Source organism: Podarcis gaigeae (assembly GCF_964106915.1).
Source record: "Podarcis gaigeae genome assembly, chromosome: 6".
Lineage (NCBI taxonomy): Eukaryota > Metazoa > Chordata > Lepidosauria > Squamata > Lacertidae > Podarcis > Podarcis gaigeae.
This window is the reverse complement of record NC_139682.1, coordinates 33,316,588-33,335,506: the sequence shown is the minus strand read 5'-3', so window position 1 is coordinate 33,335,506 and position 18,919 is coordinate 33,316,588. Positions and strand designations below refer to the sequence as shown.

At 39.9% G+C, this 18,919-nt stretch overlaps 1 protein-coding gene across 24 annotated transcripts in view; it reads left to right on the top strand.

Annotated features, from left to right (window-relative positions):
- Nucleotides 1-18,919, top strand: part of PPP1R12B (protein phosphatase 1 regulatory subunit 12B) — a 111,237-nt gene that overhangs the window by 18,569 nt on the left and 73,749 nt on the right. For all 24 annotated transcript variants that reach the window (XR_014566129.1, XR_014566130.1, XR_014566131.1 and 21 more), the window contains exons 3-9: nt 260-378; nt 1,726-1,885; nt 4,715-4,859; nt 8,235-8,309; nt 8,817-8,893; nt 9,874-10,016; nt 12,637-12,749. Coding sequence is in view for 17 of the 24 variants with exons in the window: in XM_083746494.1 (XP_083602620.1) it covers nt 260-378; nt 1,726-1,885; nt 4,715-4,859; nt 8,235-8,309; nt 8,817-8,893; nt 9,874-10,016; nt 12,637-12,749 (832 nt within the window). In the remaining 7 variants the exon portion in view is untranslated. The remainder of the gene's footprint in view (nt 1-259; nt 379-1,725; nt 1,886-4,714; nt 4,860-8,234; nt 8,310-8,816; nt 8,894-9,873; nt 10,017-12,636; nt 12,750-18,919) is intronic.

Here is an 18,919-nt window from a genome sequence, read left to right as displayed (position 1 = left end):
ATTTTTTTTTTTTTAAATTGAATTATCTGATTGTTTGCAAAATTTGAAAGTTTTATAAAGAATTGTATCTTAATTGGTTAAGCAAATTAATAGTAATAGCTATTTGCAGGGCTGGTCTTGTGTTAAGGGAGGTCACTATCACTAGCTGCAAAAAATCTGAATTCAGTGTTTTGCTTTTTACTGGCAAAGTATAAACACAAAGCCAGATATTGAACTCATGCTGTGAAGTCCAGTCTCAATCTGGCTCTCATTCATGTAGGTATCTGATAAGTCATGGGGCCAACGTAGCTGCTGTGAACAGTGAAGGTGAAGTCCCATCTGACCTTGCAGAGGAAGCAGCCATGAAGGATCTGCTCTTGGAACAAGTAAAGAAACAAGGTAAGGAAATTGTATGTCTTACTAACCACTCTTCAGTCTTGTGGGATTTTAATAAGAAAAGCGTATATACTTTGGTTATAAATGGGGCCTGGAATTTCACTATAGTAAGTAAAACATTAGGAACAGTGACACCACGCAAAAGTACATTTCTAAAGTAAAGCATTTTGTTTGTTCTCTTAAGTTAGGCTGTACACAAAGGAAAATAAATATTCTGAAAATGTCGATCATCCATCCCCTCTGTATGTTGTTGGCCCAAACCAACTGCTGTTGCTTTTGTCTTGGGTTTTTATTTGTGCTAAATGTAAAAACCCATTTTATTGTTTCTGCTGGCAATTGCCAAAGGCCTCAACATCAGAGTTGTCACTTTTGCAGAGTGTGTGCATATCAATGTGTTGATCCTTGTTTGAAACAAACCTAAGGTATGTTTTGTATTGAGACAATGTTGCTTTCCTTTTCTTGGAGTATTTACAAAGCTTAAAGTTGTCTTACTGTCATCACCCTCCCTCCCTTCCCACACTAGTTATTTTTGGCGCTTGCAACTATACCAGCTTAGTCATTCTATGCAGCTCAGTCTTTCTGTGCAGGCATTCTAAAATGCTACCCTATGAGGAGATGTGGACTTTCCTGATTGACATGTGTAGAAGGATTGATGTACTGCTTCAGTTTTTCTTTGTAACAGCAAGGTTAACATTGCACAAACAGCTGGTCCACAGCACAGTACCTAGGTAAATTTATTTATTTGATTTGACAGTTTGGTGATAGCCCATTTAACATTAGAGAAATGTGGGAGATTGCCTGGAGGTCACACAGGGTGCTGCTGTGGAAAGTGCAATCCTTTCTGAATATGTTAACATGTTCCCTTGGAAATGAAACTGTTTCAATTCTACTTCCTTTTAGCAAAGCTTAGTAACTGTTTTTATTGTTGGAGTTCACATATTAAGATTTAACTTCTAAGTACTTGTGCTGTTCAGCTACACTGCGTGTACTTCCAGTTATGGAAAGTTACAAAGAACTTTAATTCTATGTAACTTTTTTTTTCTCATAATCCTAAATGACTTGAAAAAAATTTGATGTGCAAAAATATATGGCTGAGATTTTATCCAACTCTATTCTCAGCATCTTTAATGTTTTTGTGGTGTTCCTTCAAGTTTTAGATAAAATGAGCCATATTAATTGTTCAATCTTAGTTTTAAATACCCTGCCCCCTTCAACCCTTTGTGCAATTAAATTAATTGGCAGTACATTAAGGATGACAAAATTATGAACTTGTTATAAAACTTGTATCTTCTCCTCTGCATTATTTTTGTTCGCCTTCAGGCTTTTTACACCTGTTGTCTGTTTCTCCAGGATTGGATCTTGATCAAGCAAGAAAAGCAGAAGAGCAACAAATGCTTCAGGATGCACGGCAATGGCTGAACAGGAGGAAAATTGAAGATAGGAAGCAGCCCCGAACTGGTGCTACAGCTCTTCACGTAGCTTCAGCTAAAGGCTACTCTGAGGTGATGAGGTACTGATCTGTTTCCATTGTTAGCTGTAATAAACCATGGCCTAATGGTACTAATGACTCTGTGAAGAGAGATTTCTACATGTTTCTGGTATTGAAATATGAGACTATTGGATTGGATTGGATTATGATACTATTTATTCCAATAGTACTAGATGTGTTTTAATGCACAGTGATTTAATGCATCTGCCCTTTCTTCTTCTGTTTGGGATTTTCAGGGATTAAAGTTCAGTGCAAGTGGGCTTTCAACTTTTATCTTAAACCTAAGTGTAAAATTACTGCGTATTCTCTTGCTAGCTCTTACCACCACCAGCTAAGGATGAAGTCCCAGCTGCAACATATTAGTTGTAGAGCTAGCTGTTATTTGCGAGCCCCTTAACCTGAAAGAGGCTGTTGGTACACACTAAGAATTCACTGGTTGCTATGGTTTCTCCAAAGGAAATAGGAATAATAGTACTTTTCGTATGATGGACCTTTGATTAGTCTTGAGCCCTTTCAAATACCTGATTTCTCCATCCTCTGGAGCTAGCCTTGTAAGGATGGGACATATGCTGTATTTCAGTTGTTTGTTTCTATACTTGTTCACTTGTTTGTATATGAAGGTCTCCAGGATTTTCTGATAGTTGGCTTTGGTGGGATTTCTTTTGTTATAATTTATTGTCTGCAGCCTTTATAAGATATATACAAACTAACAGCATGGCTGGGAAAGTGTAAGGTTTTGTAGGGTTTTTACAGCTGGCTAATGGCTAGGATAGGTTTTTCAAGGATAGCTATTGCAGAGTAGGACTATAATTGCAATGTAGATGCTTGGTTGCTAGATCTTGAGCTGTGTAAGTATGAAATGTATTCATATTATCAACATGAGGAAAAAGTACCAGTTAACTTGTTTTTAGCTGATTGAGAGATTTAAATTTGCCTGCTTTATGTTACTTTTCCAGGGCATATATTCAGTTTGCTGACCCCGAACAGCAGTGTAGAAAAGCTTTATTGAACATTACATTCCTGTGCTTACTTAAGTGTTTAGTTTCTTGGTAAGGAGAACATTTGCTAGCCAACACTTTTCAGTTTGTGTTGGCATGCTTGCTTTTTTTGTTGAGGTAGCTTCTGGTAAACATTTTTACAAATGTTAGTTCTGTCAGTTTACTTACACAGCGCCAGTTTTTAGCTGCAGTGTTTGGATGGTATCATGGGCCTTTGCAGGTTTTCTGCACCTGGTTTCACCAGGTTTTTAGTGACGTTAATACTAAGAAATATCAGAATTCTTGGAATCTTTTCTGATGTGCTCCTTATTAAGTGATTGCACTGTGCCAATTGAAGGTGTCTGTTTTAAAAGCCAATCTCTAAATATTTAGCAATTATTTTAAAGAATAGTTTAGATCCAGACTCAGCTGAACTTAGATCCCATTGAAATAAGTGTGACAAGTTGGTTGCGACTTGACACCAATGAGACTTAGGTTTTTGTAGCTTGCAGTGCAATCCTATACCTGTCTGCTTGGAGGTAAGTCCTATTGAGTTCAGTAAAACTTACTCCCAGGTAAATTTGTATAGGATTACAGCCTAAGTCTGGACGTAGCCTAAAGAGGTGAAAGCAAAGTGGGAGCAACAAGCACATATCTGCTGCATAATTTTTGACAATTCTTTTGAATACTTCCTTGTTCATTGTTTCCCTGCTTTGAAATCTGTCCAACGCATCCTCTGAAAGTTCATTTATTTTCTGAGCTGTGCATTGCGGGAGTGATCAACAGTGGGATTTTTAAAAATGTGACCATAGCAACATGCAGATATAAAAGACACTGAAATGACAGCCGCCTAGTTGGATGGCAGTAGGGAAACAACCTTCACTGCCATTCACAACACAGCCTTATATTCACTTGTCTAGCCCTTCCCTCCTGCCAGGAATGTTGTGTAGGATTAACACCCCCCTCATATTCCAATATATGAAAAACATTGTAGAGTAAAATAAATGGGTGTCATTGTTTCACACTAACAGCAGTTCATCAGAGAGGAAGTGAGGAGGAATTTGGAAAAGTAAACAACATGCAGGTAATTTTCCAGTTGTTATGCTAAGAAGGAATTCATTGTTGAAGGGGGTGAAAGTTCAGTGGCAAAATAGATACAGAAGATCTCCTATTTAATATGGAATCTTCAGAAGAATCTCGGTTAGGAAGGTTAGGAAATACTTTTGCCTGAGACACTACTGCACAGTAGTTAAGGAGTACCATAGTTTCTCAAACTCCATTCACGTAGTCTATAAAAAGGTTGCAGAACAGTTAGGAATATTGGCTTTGCACTTTATTTATTTATTGGACAACACAAAAACAGGCACATCATCAAAGCCGACACTGTGGTTATTAATAAAATGAGTTATGTAAGCGGTTAGATTTATACAACAACAACAACAAAAGTTATGTGTCCCACCAAGGCCCCATGGAGTTTTAAATGCTATATGGGCCTATAGTATAAAACTATATTGTATATTGCAGGCATAGGCAAACTTGGCCCTCCAGGTGTTTTGGGACTACAACTCCCATCATCCCTGACCACTGGTCCTGTTAGCTAGGGATGATGGGGGTTATAGTCCCCAAACATCTGGATGGCCGAGTTTGCCTATGCCTGGTATATTGGGTAATGCCCATACTGGAGGATGCTGTTCCTGAAACTTCTTGCTTTTCTTTCCAGGTTTGCTTCCACCCATCACTGGAACACTTTGAGCTGTCTGCTTTACCACACTTGTCTTTCTCACAGAGTATAAACCTATTTCATAAAGCCCACTGCACGTTCTTAAGCTGCATGGTTGAACTGCTGCCATTCTTGCTCACTTGTTTTTCTTAGGCTCTTGATCCAAGCTGGGTATGATGTGAATGTCCAGGACAATGATGGCTGGACTCCACTCCATGCTGCTGCACATTGGGGAGTAAAGGAAGCTTGCTCTATCTTGGCTGAAGCACTGTGTGACATGGACATCAGGAACAAGCTGGTTAGTGAGCTGTAGACTAGTACAGAATTAATACAAGAGCCCCCAGTAGCAAAATGTTCCTTGACAAGCCAAACATGCACTTAAATTGCACATATATAATTATTGCCTGTTACTTGGCTTTAGTCAATTGAGTAGGTTGTATTATGCACATATTTTATTCTCCCTGTCAGCGGAAATGTAGTTTAAAAGGTGTTGTTGAAAATACATTTTTGGTGTGTGTGTTCTTTGACTACTGTGTCTATTTCTATTTTCAATGTGATAGGCCATTTGAAATCTTTCGGGCCAAAAGTCCAAATGGCTACTTTCTACCTTGTGTAATGTCTATTGCATATGATTGGACTCTTATCTGGTATTCTTTTTAGCTAAAACTGATGGAGAAAGGCCTTCCCACACTGCATCATATTTTGGCAGTGTGCTAAATTGTAGATGTGTCAATTGACTTCTGTGCTAGAGCAAATGGGTGCTTCCTGAAAATTTATAGGCTATATAAATTATACACACTATACACACACACACCAAACACTGTTTCGCCATCCAGCAGCAACTTAGAAAATTAGGCTTCCTCAACCTCGCCCCTCCAGATGTTCTGAAACTACAATTCCCATCATCCCTGACCACTGGTTCTGCTAGCTAGGGATCATAGGAGCTGTAGGCCAAAAACGTCTGGAGGGCTGAGGTTGAGGAAGCCTGATTTTAAGTTTCTTTCAAACTCAATCAGACCTGTGATGTCTTGCCTTCTTGCCGTGGCTGCTGCCACAACTGCTATACTTTCCCTTGCCTATGATGTCTACATTTACAGTGCCTTCTAGGAGTTAAAAGAGTAGGATAAAGGACCAAATCCCTTCACAGACCCCTGGGATAGTAGACTGGGTTCTGCACTTACTCTACAGTCCTTAGAGAGGGGTAAAAAAGGTTAGGCTTCGAGAATGAGACCAGTTACAAAGTGCTTTGGGGTATTTTGGTGGTGTTGTCAGTGCTGATAAAGATGGGAACAGTAGGAGGAAACCTTAGTTTATTTAACTGTCCTTGGTACTGATTTTTAAAATGCAACAGGGGATGGGGTTACAGAGTGGGAATGATAATTCCCCCCCCCCCCCCACTGAAGGAGAGAAGTATAAGTGTAAAGTTTTGGAAGGCTGAAAATATTATTCTGCATGAGGGACCATGGCATTGTTTCCCCCAGCTATATGTAAGCTGAAATTGTTTCTATGGTGGGTTGGGGTTTTTTTAATGGCTTCCATTAAAACCTCACTCCCAGTCTTGAATGTTCCTGGGGATTTGCCAGTCTTTTGAAGAGTTTTAGTTTGCTCCCTGGAGTGAGGATGGAGACTGACAGCAGGAGATGATAAACCAGTTAGTGTGTATGGGATAATGTGGTAAACAAGAAAACCCTTGGTGAAATCAGGCCAGACAAGTTGTACCTGCCATGAGCTTTGTAGAAATGTGCAGGGCTTTGTGCCAATAGTAGTTCTTGTCTTTGCATTTAGTGAATGGTACATGAAACATCATTTATGATATCATTTGCAAAGAAGGTCCTGTGCCTCACAAGTCATATATTTCCATGCCTGATGAAATAAGGCATCTGAATTAACGCTTGCCCTAATCATTCAAAGTGGATCATTTCTGCAGCATTAAAACTGTTGGTGGAGGTGGAAAGAGGTAGAAGCAGTAGTAATATTTAGAGGCACCTTTAGCTTGTATGGAACATATGGCCTTGATGTTGTGTCTTAAAAATATCCAAGTGTCGTTTATTGGTTTACTACTGTATAATGTAAGAAAGCAGGTGGTCAATGTCATCATTATAAGTTTCCATTTTTGGGACTGTTTATGGAGCAAGACTCAAATTTGCTTTAACTGCTATGCTTCTTGGATCTTCATTAGTCTGCATTATGACTTGGGTGTTGCTCTAAGACTGTGATTATGATTTGGCTGACAGACTCAGTTGGTAGAAAAGCTGCTTGAAGAAGGGCAGGTGGTACCTCGTCCTCCTCTGATGAAGCATTAATAACCCACCTAGTCAGTCCCCTTAAGTGAGCTCTAAGAAGACAAGATGGGCCAATGGTCAGTTGCACTTCTTCAAGCAGGGGACATGCTTTTGCTAGCTTCACAGTCCTCAGAAGTTCAGGGTGGGAGAGGGTATTCTCTGTGGCAGCTGCTTGGCTGTGGAATTTCCTCCCCATTGAGGTGCACTTGCTTAGTCGTCCCCCCAAATCTTTTTTTATTGAGCTTTCCATTGCAAATTTAAATTCAAACATTAAACATCAACATCATCATATAGGATTCCTTGACTCCTTTGACTCCGCTCTGCCGTTCCATGGTTACCATTTTCAATCTTTCTCAACTGCTTCACTTATTTTCACCATTTTTCTTAAGTCATCCATTCTTACCTTAATTTTTAGTACATTGCAAGCATTACTCAAATCCTGCCAAAGTTTTTAGTTACCTTCATTGCTTAGTTTCTGCCATAATTTTTTTTTTACCCTAGCCTTTGACACTTAAGATATATATATTGGGCTCACCCTATTCTCTTGACCGTAATTTATTTTAGTATTGTATTTTTAAATGGTTGTAACCTGCTCTGGGACTTCAAAGTGAAAGGGGATAAGAACTCTAATTTATTCAGTTACCACCAACAACTCTATTATTATCATTATGTCCCATTGATCCTGTTGCCTTTGCTATAATGTTTGATAGAGATGCTCATAAAATCCTGCCCATAACTGAAAGAATAGGAGAAAACTACAAGATCGTGCATTCCCTCCCCCAGTCCCTTTACTCTCAAGGACAAGCGTTCCTCTGACTCCCCCCCCCCCCCGCCCCAAAACATATTACATGGTTCAGGATTCTGTATGCACCAATGCTAACCATGGTTAATACTAACCAGGGTTTTAAAATGTGTTTCCAAACCCTGGTTATGAGGGATTTTAGCTAGTGGTTGTCTGGAAGTAGTAGTATTGAAAATGTTATATATGTACTGGCTCAGCCTAACCCAACTTTTTTTGGGTACTACTGATATCAGAAGCTACATGTGTAAGAATAGTACTCTAATTTTATTGCAAGATACTTCCTGATATTTTTGACAAATTCCATCATTTATTTCCTGTTCCATGCCTCTGGCTGGTCTATCCTACGATAATCAATTTGTATAACAAAATGCATGCTTAACTTGGGAGCTAATATATAATTAAAAGATATGGCCAGTCCTTTACCAAGGAAAAGTAAGTAAATTCTAAAGTTGCTTTCAAAGCCTTGCCAATTACTGGAATAAGAAATGTACTTTATAAACTTTGCTTAATAAACATAAAGAATCTCCTTTCCAAACTAATGAAATGCCATCCTAAAGTGCCTTTGTTTGCTAATTGCACATGCCATCAGGGTCAGACACCATTTGATGTTGCTGATGAAGGATTGGTTGAACATTTAGAGATGCTCCAGAAGAAACAGAACATGGTGAGTTTCTGGCTATTCCTTTTAACTAGTCCAGTATTCATGGACTTGTATGTCAGTAACCTGAGAGTTGCTTGTGAGATGTTAAATTGAAATGGGTCAGAGTTAAAAGTACCAACATGATGCAAATACAGTGGTACCTCGGTTTACAAACTTAATCCGTTCCAGAAGTATGTTCTTAAACTGAAACCGTTCTTAAACTAACGCACGCTTTCCCTAATGAGGCCTCCTGCTGCCAGTTCCCTTCCACTGTTCGGATTCTGTTCTTAGACCGAGGTAAAGTTCACAAACCGGGACACTACTTCCGGTTTTGCAGAGTTCATATACTGAATAGTTCTTAAACAGACTTGTTCTTAAACTGAAATACCACTGTAATGTCGAAATCCCTTAACTGTAGAAAAGGTCTGGGAAGCTTAATAATAATGCAATTTGAGAAGGGGGATATTGAAAATGATCTACCGGATCCATTAGTAGTTCTTTAAAACAGCTTTCTAATTATGCTTTTGACAGCTGCGCAGTGAAGAGACAAGAAACAAGCTAATAGAAGCTGATATGAATGGGAAACTTCAAAGTGGGCTCTTCAAAAAGTAAGATCTCAAGTATATGGTGTGGGTCCCTTGCAGCATTTGATGTGAGCATTGCTGTGGGGATGGGGTAGGAAATGGTTTTGGAGATTGTTGCATTCTTTTTATTGTTTTTAGAGCATGTGTTTCAGTGTCTTATTCCATTTTTACTTCCAGTAGCACCTTAAAGAACAACTAAGTTAGTTCTTGGTATGAGCTTTCATGTACATGCACACTTCTTCAGATACGACAGTCTGACTATGGCAGACCAACACGGCTACCTATCTCCATTTTTACTGTGTATTTTTCTTCAAAGACTTGATGCTATCAAGCGGCCTATAAATTTGTGAAAGAAAGTAACCCATTTTGAGCTTCTATAAGTCAAGTCACTAGCATGATCTGTAACATGGTGAGGCGCCAGTGAATTTTGCAACTGATGGGGCAGTCATGTGGAAGCTATTACATATTTGTTTTTAAATTACCTTTTATTGAAGAATGTGTTCTCCTCCCTCAGATCAGGAGCTCATCTAGTCAGTTTCACCACTCCACTGACAACAGAGCCACTGTGGAGTAGTGCTTAGTGACTTGCTACGACCTGGAGACTAGAGGTCAAATCCTGACTCAGTCGTGAAGCTCACTGGGTGGCCTTGAGTCATCAGCCTAACCTACCTCACAGGAATGTTATGAAGGGAGAACCATGCGCAGCACCTTGAGTTCCTTGGAGGAAAGATGTCATATAATAAAACATAAAATAAAAATGATTAAAAGAAGATGGCTGAAATTAAAAACTGTGGGGGGAAACATGAACATATGTACAGATAGAAGCTTTGGACCTAGGCTAGTGCATTGTTATATTAAGGGTGGAAGTTGCTCACATTGCTCTTTAGAAATGATTCCGTAGAAAGCCTTATCTGTGTTCTGATATTGTCAGCTTCTTAAAAGCACAACATTTTGTTAATTTATTCCATTGTGGTGAATACCTCTCTCAACCACTTGTACTTCAGCAAAGAGAAGATTCTTTATGAGGCAGACACTCTGAAATGTCTAGAAAGGGAAGAAGAAAACAAAGAGTCCAGTAGCTCCAGCTCTGAAGAAGAAGAAGCCGAGGAAGATGAAGCTTCAGAGTCTGATACTGAAAAAGAGGCAGGTAATATATAGAACTGAGTTTTGTTTTTGTTTCTTGCCTAGTTAAGTACTGATGGGCCAGGGAATTAATGGGAACATAATTTTCTCCCAGGTATCTTTAAATACTTGATTCATTCTCTAAATATAAGAATCCATAAAGATAATGTGAGATTTAGGAATAAGGCATACATATAGAACAATAGAATTGTAGAGTTGGAAGGGACCCTTATGGTCCCCTAGTCCAACCCCCTGCAATGCAGGAATCTCATCTGAAGCATCCATGACAGATGACCATCCAACCTCTGCTTAGAAAAGAGTCCGCCATCTCTTGTGGGAGTCTATTCCGCAGTCGGACAACTCTTAGTGTCAGAAGGTTATTCCTGATGTTTAGTCAGATTTCACCTTCCAGAGGAGATTTTTGGGGGGCTTGTGAGAAGCTGTAGTGGGGATAAGAGGAAAGTCCTGTTATATGAGTAGAAGTGTACTGTAGTCAGTACTTGTTCCAGACATACAGATTCTGGAAGTCTAATGTTTATAAGCAAAAATAATAATGAATGGAAAGAAGTGCTTCTGCATAGCAATTAAAAAATGAATATCTGAAATGTGAATTATTTGCAGATTTTGGATTTTCTGACTTGACTATCATCTTCCAAAAAGTTTTTAACCATTTGTCTTAGGGGTTTTCCAGATTTATATTGCTACAGATGTCCAGCTGTTGCTCTTTATTTAGATGGGATGAAAATATCTTAGTGCTGTTACTTCGCAATATTTATATATTGTAGCAGTATAATAGCCATTTTGGCGTGGTGTCTGGAATGGTTCTGAAAATGTTGTGTGGCTTGTCCTTTAAAACAAAGACCATTAGCAATATATCTAAGATGAATAAAGGATCACCAAGTGGGTAGAGCTCAAGAATAGAGTGTGAAGCTTTATTGCAAGATTACATGTAGCAAATACACTTAAATGTTTGTATTATGCTGATATTCCATTGTTGCTTCTGCAGGGTAACTGCAGATGAGTGCATGAGTGGGGTTATACAGCAGAAAAGTTACTAATGGTAGAAAAGTTGAAGTTCAGCTTTTTAGCTTTGTCTGACGATCAGCTTCTGCTTTAGCACCATAAATGAGGAGGGGAGTTAAATGAGGGGGAAAGCCATGTATACCAGCTTGATCTCCTTGAAGAAAAAGTTGTGATAGAATTGCAATAAGTCAATAAAGTTAGGGTGTAGGAAACTGCTGTAGGACTAGGTAGTTACAAATGTAAAGAAATACAAAGGGTTTTTTTTAGCTCTATCTTTGCCAAAGAGCCATAGTCTAGCACATCCCTCTACATAAGTGATTGTGTGCAGCAATGTCTATATCTATCATCTATCTATCTATCTATCTATCTATCTATCTATCTATCTATCTATCATCTATCTTATCTATCTATCTATCTATCTATCTATATCTATCTATCATCTTCTATTCCTTCAGATTCAGATACAGAAACACTGCTTTTTAAAAAAATAGAAAACTCATATATATGGATCAACCCTGCATTTTTTTAGCTGTGATCACCAACTGGAATATATTGCTGTCTAAAAACTGAATGTGTTTCTCAGCATATATTGCTGTAGTACAGAAATAGCCAAGTACCTGGCCAGTTCTTTATGCTATTAATAGCTCTCTCAGAAGCAGAAATTACTCATCAAAGCAGATACAGTAATGTAGTCTTATCTTATTATTGTCCACTGTCATGGACAGAAAGGAAAAAGGGAGTTCTGGGATGAAAAGTCTTTAAATGGTGGCTGGGGGGTGCGGACGGAGAGAGACAGGTTGCTGCTAAACATGTGTTTGGCCTGTTACTACAGCTATTTGTGATTCTCCTTAGCTGCTTGAGTTTTGCTGCCACCAGTCACTTGAGGGGCTGCATAGACACCAAGTAAGGAGACACAGCTAGACAAAGTTGCCCAGGCGTAATTATTCTAGTTAGATAAATATTTGTTTCATTTGTGCCTTAAGCCTTGAAACGATCCAATTTTTCTTTCTACTCTTCAGTTAATATATTTCACACAGTAGTATATGACTAGCCAGTAAACAAATGTGTTTGATCACTATGTGGAGACCTAATCCAGATTCATTTTGGAAGCAAGAGTCTAATCCAAAATGGATCCAAGTGTTGGGCAACCCCAGGTAAATCGCTATCAAATTATGTGCCCTCCCCCAGATTCATCAGTAACTCTCATAAGCAATTCAAAAACATGCTTTTAAAGTGAGCTCTTGATTCAAACATAAGCAGAAGTATTGTTTGCAAAATCATTTGGAGAAAGAAGAGAGTTTTGTAGGGATGTGCTTAAAACTGGATCAATAGTTCTTACTAGTTCAATGAATGAATTTATTAACTGCCATGGATAAGCTTTTTCAGCCATTTCTGAAAAGCTATTAAGAGAAAATATTGCTAGTCAGTAGATCTCATACAGATTTTTGCATTTTAAGCTAAAGTGTCTTTTTTGCTCAGGTTGTGGGGAAATGGCTCTTGCTTAAACTAGTCATACAGATGAAAGGAACTGTGACTTGAGTATCAGGGCCACATCACCCTTTTAACTGTAGAATTATAGTATTCTATTTTGTCACTTGTTTTTTCTTGGTCTTTCATTATAGAGAGAAAGGAAGAGCCTATTGCTAATCATTCCAATCATGAACCCAGAACTCTAATCACAGAACAAGTGCCACCACCAGAGCATAACTCTTTCACTATGGCTCCTGCCAGAAAAGTAAGTGGAGGTTGACTTCAGTCTTAAAAGTAACAACTTGCTTTGAATCCTAGCTTACAATACTGTGCAAACTTTGTTGTTTAGTCGTTTAGTCGTGTCCGACTCTTCATGACTCCATGGACCAGAGCACGCCAGGCCCTCCTGTCTTCCACTGCCTTCCGCAGTTTGGTCAGACTCATGTCTTCCACTGCCTCCCGCAGTTTGGTCAGACTCATGTGCAAACTTACTTACAAGTAAATTTTATTAAATTCAGCATACTTCCACATAAACATTTAGAGGATCGAGTGACATTGTACATTAATATTCAGCAGAATTTCTTAAATTTGCTGCATGGCTGTGATCATACTGCCCAGCATCTATCTAGTGCATAGACATTTCTCCAAACATTTGAGAAGATCATCTGAAGTGTAGCTGGGTGTTGGGAAGAGGATTGCACTCAGCGCCAAATCAGCAGCATTCTGCTTATGCAACAGGACTTCTTCCTTCACTCCTTTCCCCATGTACTCCCAAATTCTGCTCAGAAGGGTCCCCCATCTTCCCAAGACAGCCACAGAGGTGAGGAGAGGGAAGTTCTGTTGTGCAAGTGGAGCATCAACATTGGTTGGAACCTACAGTGTTGGATTTGGACCAAAGAGACCTGTCTGAAATCCCCACTCAGTCAACCTTATCCACTTCACCGTGTTGTTAGGATAAAATTAAGTAACCATATTTATGTCATCCTGACAGAATGCAAATGAGGTTGATTTAATCAAGATAGATTTAGGAGGGCTGCATTAATTGTTGGTAAAACATTGGGAAGCAATAGTATTCCGCCATTTTTACTTAAAAAGGTATGTGCCCAAAATTGATCTGAGAATCACATTTCTCTTTTGCAGTGAACCTGCAGAATTTTACATTTTTAGGCTGAGGAAATTGGTTTTAACATACTTCAAACAAAGGCCTCTTCTTCATTGTTTATTCCTAGAAAATATGTATATCCCCCTTTCCATCACCCGGCTTGTTTTCATTCTAAAAAATGAGCTGCACACTTCAGTTAATTTTATGTTGGACATTGCAATAATATGTTGTTTAATGCTTCATAAGAATCCTGGATTTCTACCTGTTTAGAAATCGAAGAGGAGTTCTTCCTGGTTTTTGTTTATTCTTGTGTTCTGTTCAACTGGAAATGCTGTCATCAAGTGTTGTGCAATAAAGTTTTTTTTACATGTAAGGGAGTTAACAATCTTCTGCATTTTCTTAAGAGCTATGTGGTTGTCATAGCAGCAGAAATCCCAGGTTATGTAATCTTTTCCAGATTTGAGAGGACCCTGTGTGCTAAGATATTATATAACTGAAAGGGCACATTAAAATATTTAGTAGTAGGCTTTTTTCTCCCCAAGTGAAACTCAAAATATTGCTGGGGGGGGGTAACCCCTTTCCGTCTTAAATTGCTGATTGATGATAAATAAAGCTAACATAGATATGCTCATTTAAAAAGTATGGTAATTAATTTGAATCTGTGCTGTAGAACCACTAGGATGAATGATAGAAGCAGAACTATCAGTAATCTCATGCTTCAGCTGGGACAGCCCACTCCATCTTTGGAAAACACTAATGGTTCTGTTGGGAGAAGATTAAGATAGGTCATTTATCCATATACTGGTCATTTGGAAGGACTGCCTGTGGAGGAGCCTGGGCTTTCTTTTCTTACACATGTATTCTGTCCTTGCTGCAAGGACTCAGAATAGCATTCATGGACTTTCTTGACTAACATCAGGCAGTGTCATGCTGTTCAGCTTTACTCTTCTTAGCTTAGATGTTAGGATGGGGCTGGAAATGTTTACAATAGCCTTGCAGTGGTAGAGTCTAGTGGATCGAAATGGTCCCTCTGCAGTGCAAAGCATATGTTTGAACAAATGTCATTTGGCCTTTAAGCATTTGCTAATATCCAACAAGCGGCTCCTCTGAGCTATGAATCATGCAAGAGAGTCCTGTATAAGCCTCTCACGTGTGAGATTCCACCAGAAAAAATAGTTAAATCATTCTGAATAATAAAAAGACTTGAGTAGTTAGATAATTCCCCACCACCACCGAGTGACAATGAAGATGGTTTATTCAGGGTGGTCTGAAAAACAGGCACAAAAGAGGTGTAAAAGATGCAAGCTTATGCTTCACTATAGTCTCTAAAAATGGCAACTTACCAGTTTGCTGAGCTTTAGGATTCAGAAATTAATGCTAGATGAGTTGTTTTTCATAGATGGATGATGTGTATGCCTGGCACTTCAAATACTGCACTACTGGTAAAATTGTATTAATTGGTTTAATGTGTATTTCATGTTCTATAGCTGAAATGATTTTAAACTGGAAGTTAATTATTGGAATAGTAAACTAATCTGGAAGCTTAAAAAGGTAAAGGTAAAGGTACCCCCTGACCATTAGGTCCAGTCGCGGACGACTGGGGTGTTGGTTTCTGCTTCCTTCACTGAGCAGCGAAGTGCTTGTCACAAGACAATGTTTACATTTCACAGTCAAGTGCTGTTGGGTTTTCTCACGGGAAAGGAGACTGGATGTGACGTACACTGGTTTCCTGTTTTTCACTGTTCTTTGCAGTTCAGTGTGATTCTCTCCGTGCTTTAGAGGAGAGAGGATGCCTTTCTCTGCTCCGGCAGAGGGAAGATGTTTTCCTGTAAATTACCAGCTTTGAAGTGTAAATAAAGTAATATAGAGCATGTTGGCACGTACTTTTCATCATTCCGCTGTGCACTGGACACTGCTTATCTCCAACATTTGGTTCCGGGCCCAGAAAAACGCAGTGTTTTGAGAATGGACTCCAGAAGTCGGGCTCCTGGCAAAGGAACAAAGGAGCAAAGAATTGGAGTGCCGGCAAAGGATCGGAATGCAGAGGGCCGGATCGGACGATATCTCTGCGCGTCAAGATGATTTGATGAGGTATGTGCTACAGCTCCGGGCAGCCTGCCAGCTTCTAATTAATGGCTTTATGGCTGGACTTTGAACTTTTATAGCCGGTTTTGCCGTGGCACAGGCAAAAGGCTAGAAGGATAAATTTTTCCTATGCTGGGGGAAATCGAAAGTAAAGCAGCTGCAGCAGTGTCGCAGCATGAATTTAAGACAGCAGAGAGAACTTTCACTTTTGAACTTGCCTTTGGAATGCGGTTTGAAGCAGCTGCAGATAAGCAAAGCAGTTAAGCAGAAAGGCACAGGTTCATAGGCAGAGGCTGTTTTTGAATTTGCTTTTGGATTGAAGCAGCTGTAAACAGACACAGCTTGTATGAAGCAGCCTGATTTAAAGCAGCAAAGATGACGCTAAAGGCTAATGCCAGAGTCATGATGGCTAGCTGCAGAAGGCTGGATGATGCAAGTGGGGAATTTGATGCCAATCAGCCAAATGCTCAACTCACAGTAGCCTGTGATACTGCCATGATTCAGAATGAAGCAGACCGCCAGGGTGATAGCTGCATGGGCAAGGGGGAGTCTTCACAGACGTCATCCCAGAGTGCAGTGGAACCACCAGATGGCGCCAAAGCTTTGAAGGCAGTGAAATGCTACACGTGTGGACGTCTAGGCCATATGAAGAGGGAATGCAGATATCCCAGGGCCAAGACAGAGCAGCGCAGCGAAAGCTCATCGCGTGGAAAAGGCCGAGGCAAAGGCAAAGGTCCGGTGTCCAGGACAACGCAGCACAAGGCAATGGTCTCACGCTTCACTCCAAAGGTTGCAGAGGTCCAGAAGACATCTAGATCTTTCTTCGTTGTTGATTCAGCGGCAACGCATCACATGTGCAACGATAAGCGACTGTTCGTGTCTTTTACATCGCAGGAAGGTGCGATTCACCAGGCGGATGACCACACAATTCCCAGTAAAGGCTACGGAACTGTTGTTCTTCACAGTTTGGACTTATCGATACAGGATGTGCTTTATGTGCCAGAAGCTAAGCATAATCTGCTCAGCGTTGGACAGCTGAATGAGCGGAAAATTGACGTTTCCTTTAAGAACAAAAGGTGCATCATCACAAAGAAAAATGATTATGTATTGCATGCTGAATATGTTGATCGTTTGTATGTTTTGTATTTTGATGATGTTGTGCAGGATGACACTTGTTGCATTGCAGGTTCTAACAAAAGTTTGCATGCAGAATGTATTCATGATTTTCATCGAAAATTTGGTCATTTGCATTTTGAGGCAGTATCTAAAATGCCTGCCTTGGTTGAAGGTATGACTATTAAACCCTGCAGGTACCACATGAAGTGCAAGGCATGCGCAGCAAACAAGGTAAAAATGGCTGCGAAAGGTAAGGTGTCTAGTAGGCAAGCTACAGAACCATACCAGGTTGTTCATGCTGATTTGGTTGGACCACTAGCGCCCTCTTTGGGTGGAAACAGGTACTTCATGGTTCTCATTGATGCATTTTCCAGGTATATTTATGTGTACAATCTCAAGCAGAAATCAGAGGCTTTTCCAAGGTTCAAGGAATTCTGTGCTTGGTTGGGAAATGTGCATGGTAAGAAGGTAAAGACTCTTTTCAGTGATCGCGGGGGAGAATTCACTTCTCAGCAGTTTGAAGCTTTTCTGACTGAGAAAGGAATTCAACACGATTTGTCTAGTCCTCGCTCGCCATGGCAGAATGGACTTGCGGAACGAGCAAATCAGACATTGCTTCAAGGGTTAAAAACCTTGCTGCATGATGCCAATCTTCCAGAGAGTTATTGGGCCGAAGCTCTCTCATGTTTCACTTACAGTTATAATCGCAGGTTATCTTCAGCGATTGGTTGTACCCCCTATGAGAAGATGTTTGGCAAGAAGCCATACATCAAACACATGAAAATTTTTGGTTCTGACATGTGGGTTCACTCACCACAAAACTCCAAGTTAGACAAGCGTGGATTGCATGGTATCTTTCTAGGTTATCAGAAAGGGTCTTACAGAATAATGATGACTGACTCTAAGACAATTAAGCTCACAAGAAGTGTTGAGTACAATGCCAAGTGGGGGGAGAATGTGGGAATTTTCCAATGTTATCCTGATGACAGTGATGAGACTGAGGATAGTCAAAAGCAACCACAACAACCCACACCCACTGATGAAGGTTCTGATTCTGAGTCTGAAACTGAATCGGGTGATTCAGAGGATTTCAAGAGTGCGAAAGCCTCTATGCGACCCTCTGAAAGCTCTGATCAAGAATTGGAGGAACCATTGTTCACAATAGGTCACTTTTCTCCTAAGAAGGAAGAGGAGAGTGTTGAAGACTTAAGGCTAATTCGCAGGTCACAGAGAGCAACAAAAGGCAGACCTCCAAAGAGATTTGCTGATGAGTTTGCTAAGATAGCAGTAACAGCTGTTAAAAGCACCAAGAAGGTGTTTGAACCTTCAAGTTTCCAAGAAATCCAGGATTTGGATTCAAAGGAAGCTGAGCCATGGTTAAATGCCATGAAGGCTGAGCTTGATTCCTTGGAAAGGAACAAAACATGGGACCTTGTTCCAGTAGTTCCAGGAATGAAACTGCTTGGAAGCAAATGGGTCTTCAAAGCGAAGACAGATCAAAATGGCAAGATAGTCAGACACAAAGCCAGATTGGTAGCCAGAGGTTTTGCACAGGTACCAGGTGAAGACTATCACGAGACCTACTCACCCACCGTGAGGTATGAGAGCATTAGGCTTATGCTCAAGCTAGCTGCAGAAGAGAATCTACACATTAGTCACCATGATGTGAATACAGCTTTTCTGTACGGATCTCTAGATGAATCACTTTATATGCTTCCACCTGATGGCGTACAGGTAAAACAGGGATTTGTTTGTGCTCTGAAGAAGTCCCTTTATGGTCTCAAACAAAGTGCACGGTGTTGGCACACAAAACTCACTGAAGTATTGTTTTCTCTAGGTTTTAAGCAAGGGAAAGCTGATCCGTGTGTATTTGTCAAAGAGGAGGGGCAAAAGAAACTGTATTGTTTGTTTTATGTTGATGATCTTTTATTCTTTTGGGAAGATGTCACAATGTACAATAACGCCCTAGCTCAACTGAAAGAGCACTTTGACATAAAAGATCTTGGTGAGGTAAACAACTACCTATCTCTGGAAATAGAGAGAGATCAAGATGGTAACATTCTAGTACACCAGTCACGTAAAATTGCTGATGTGTTAAGCAAACTAAACCTGATGGATGCTAACCCTGTAGA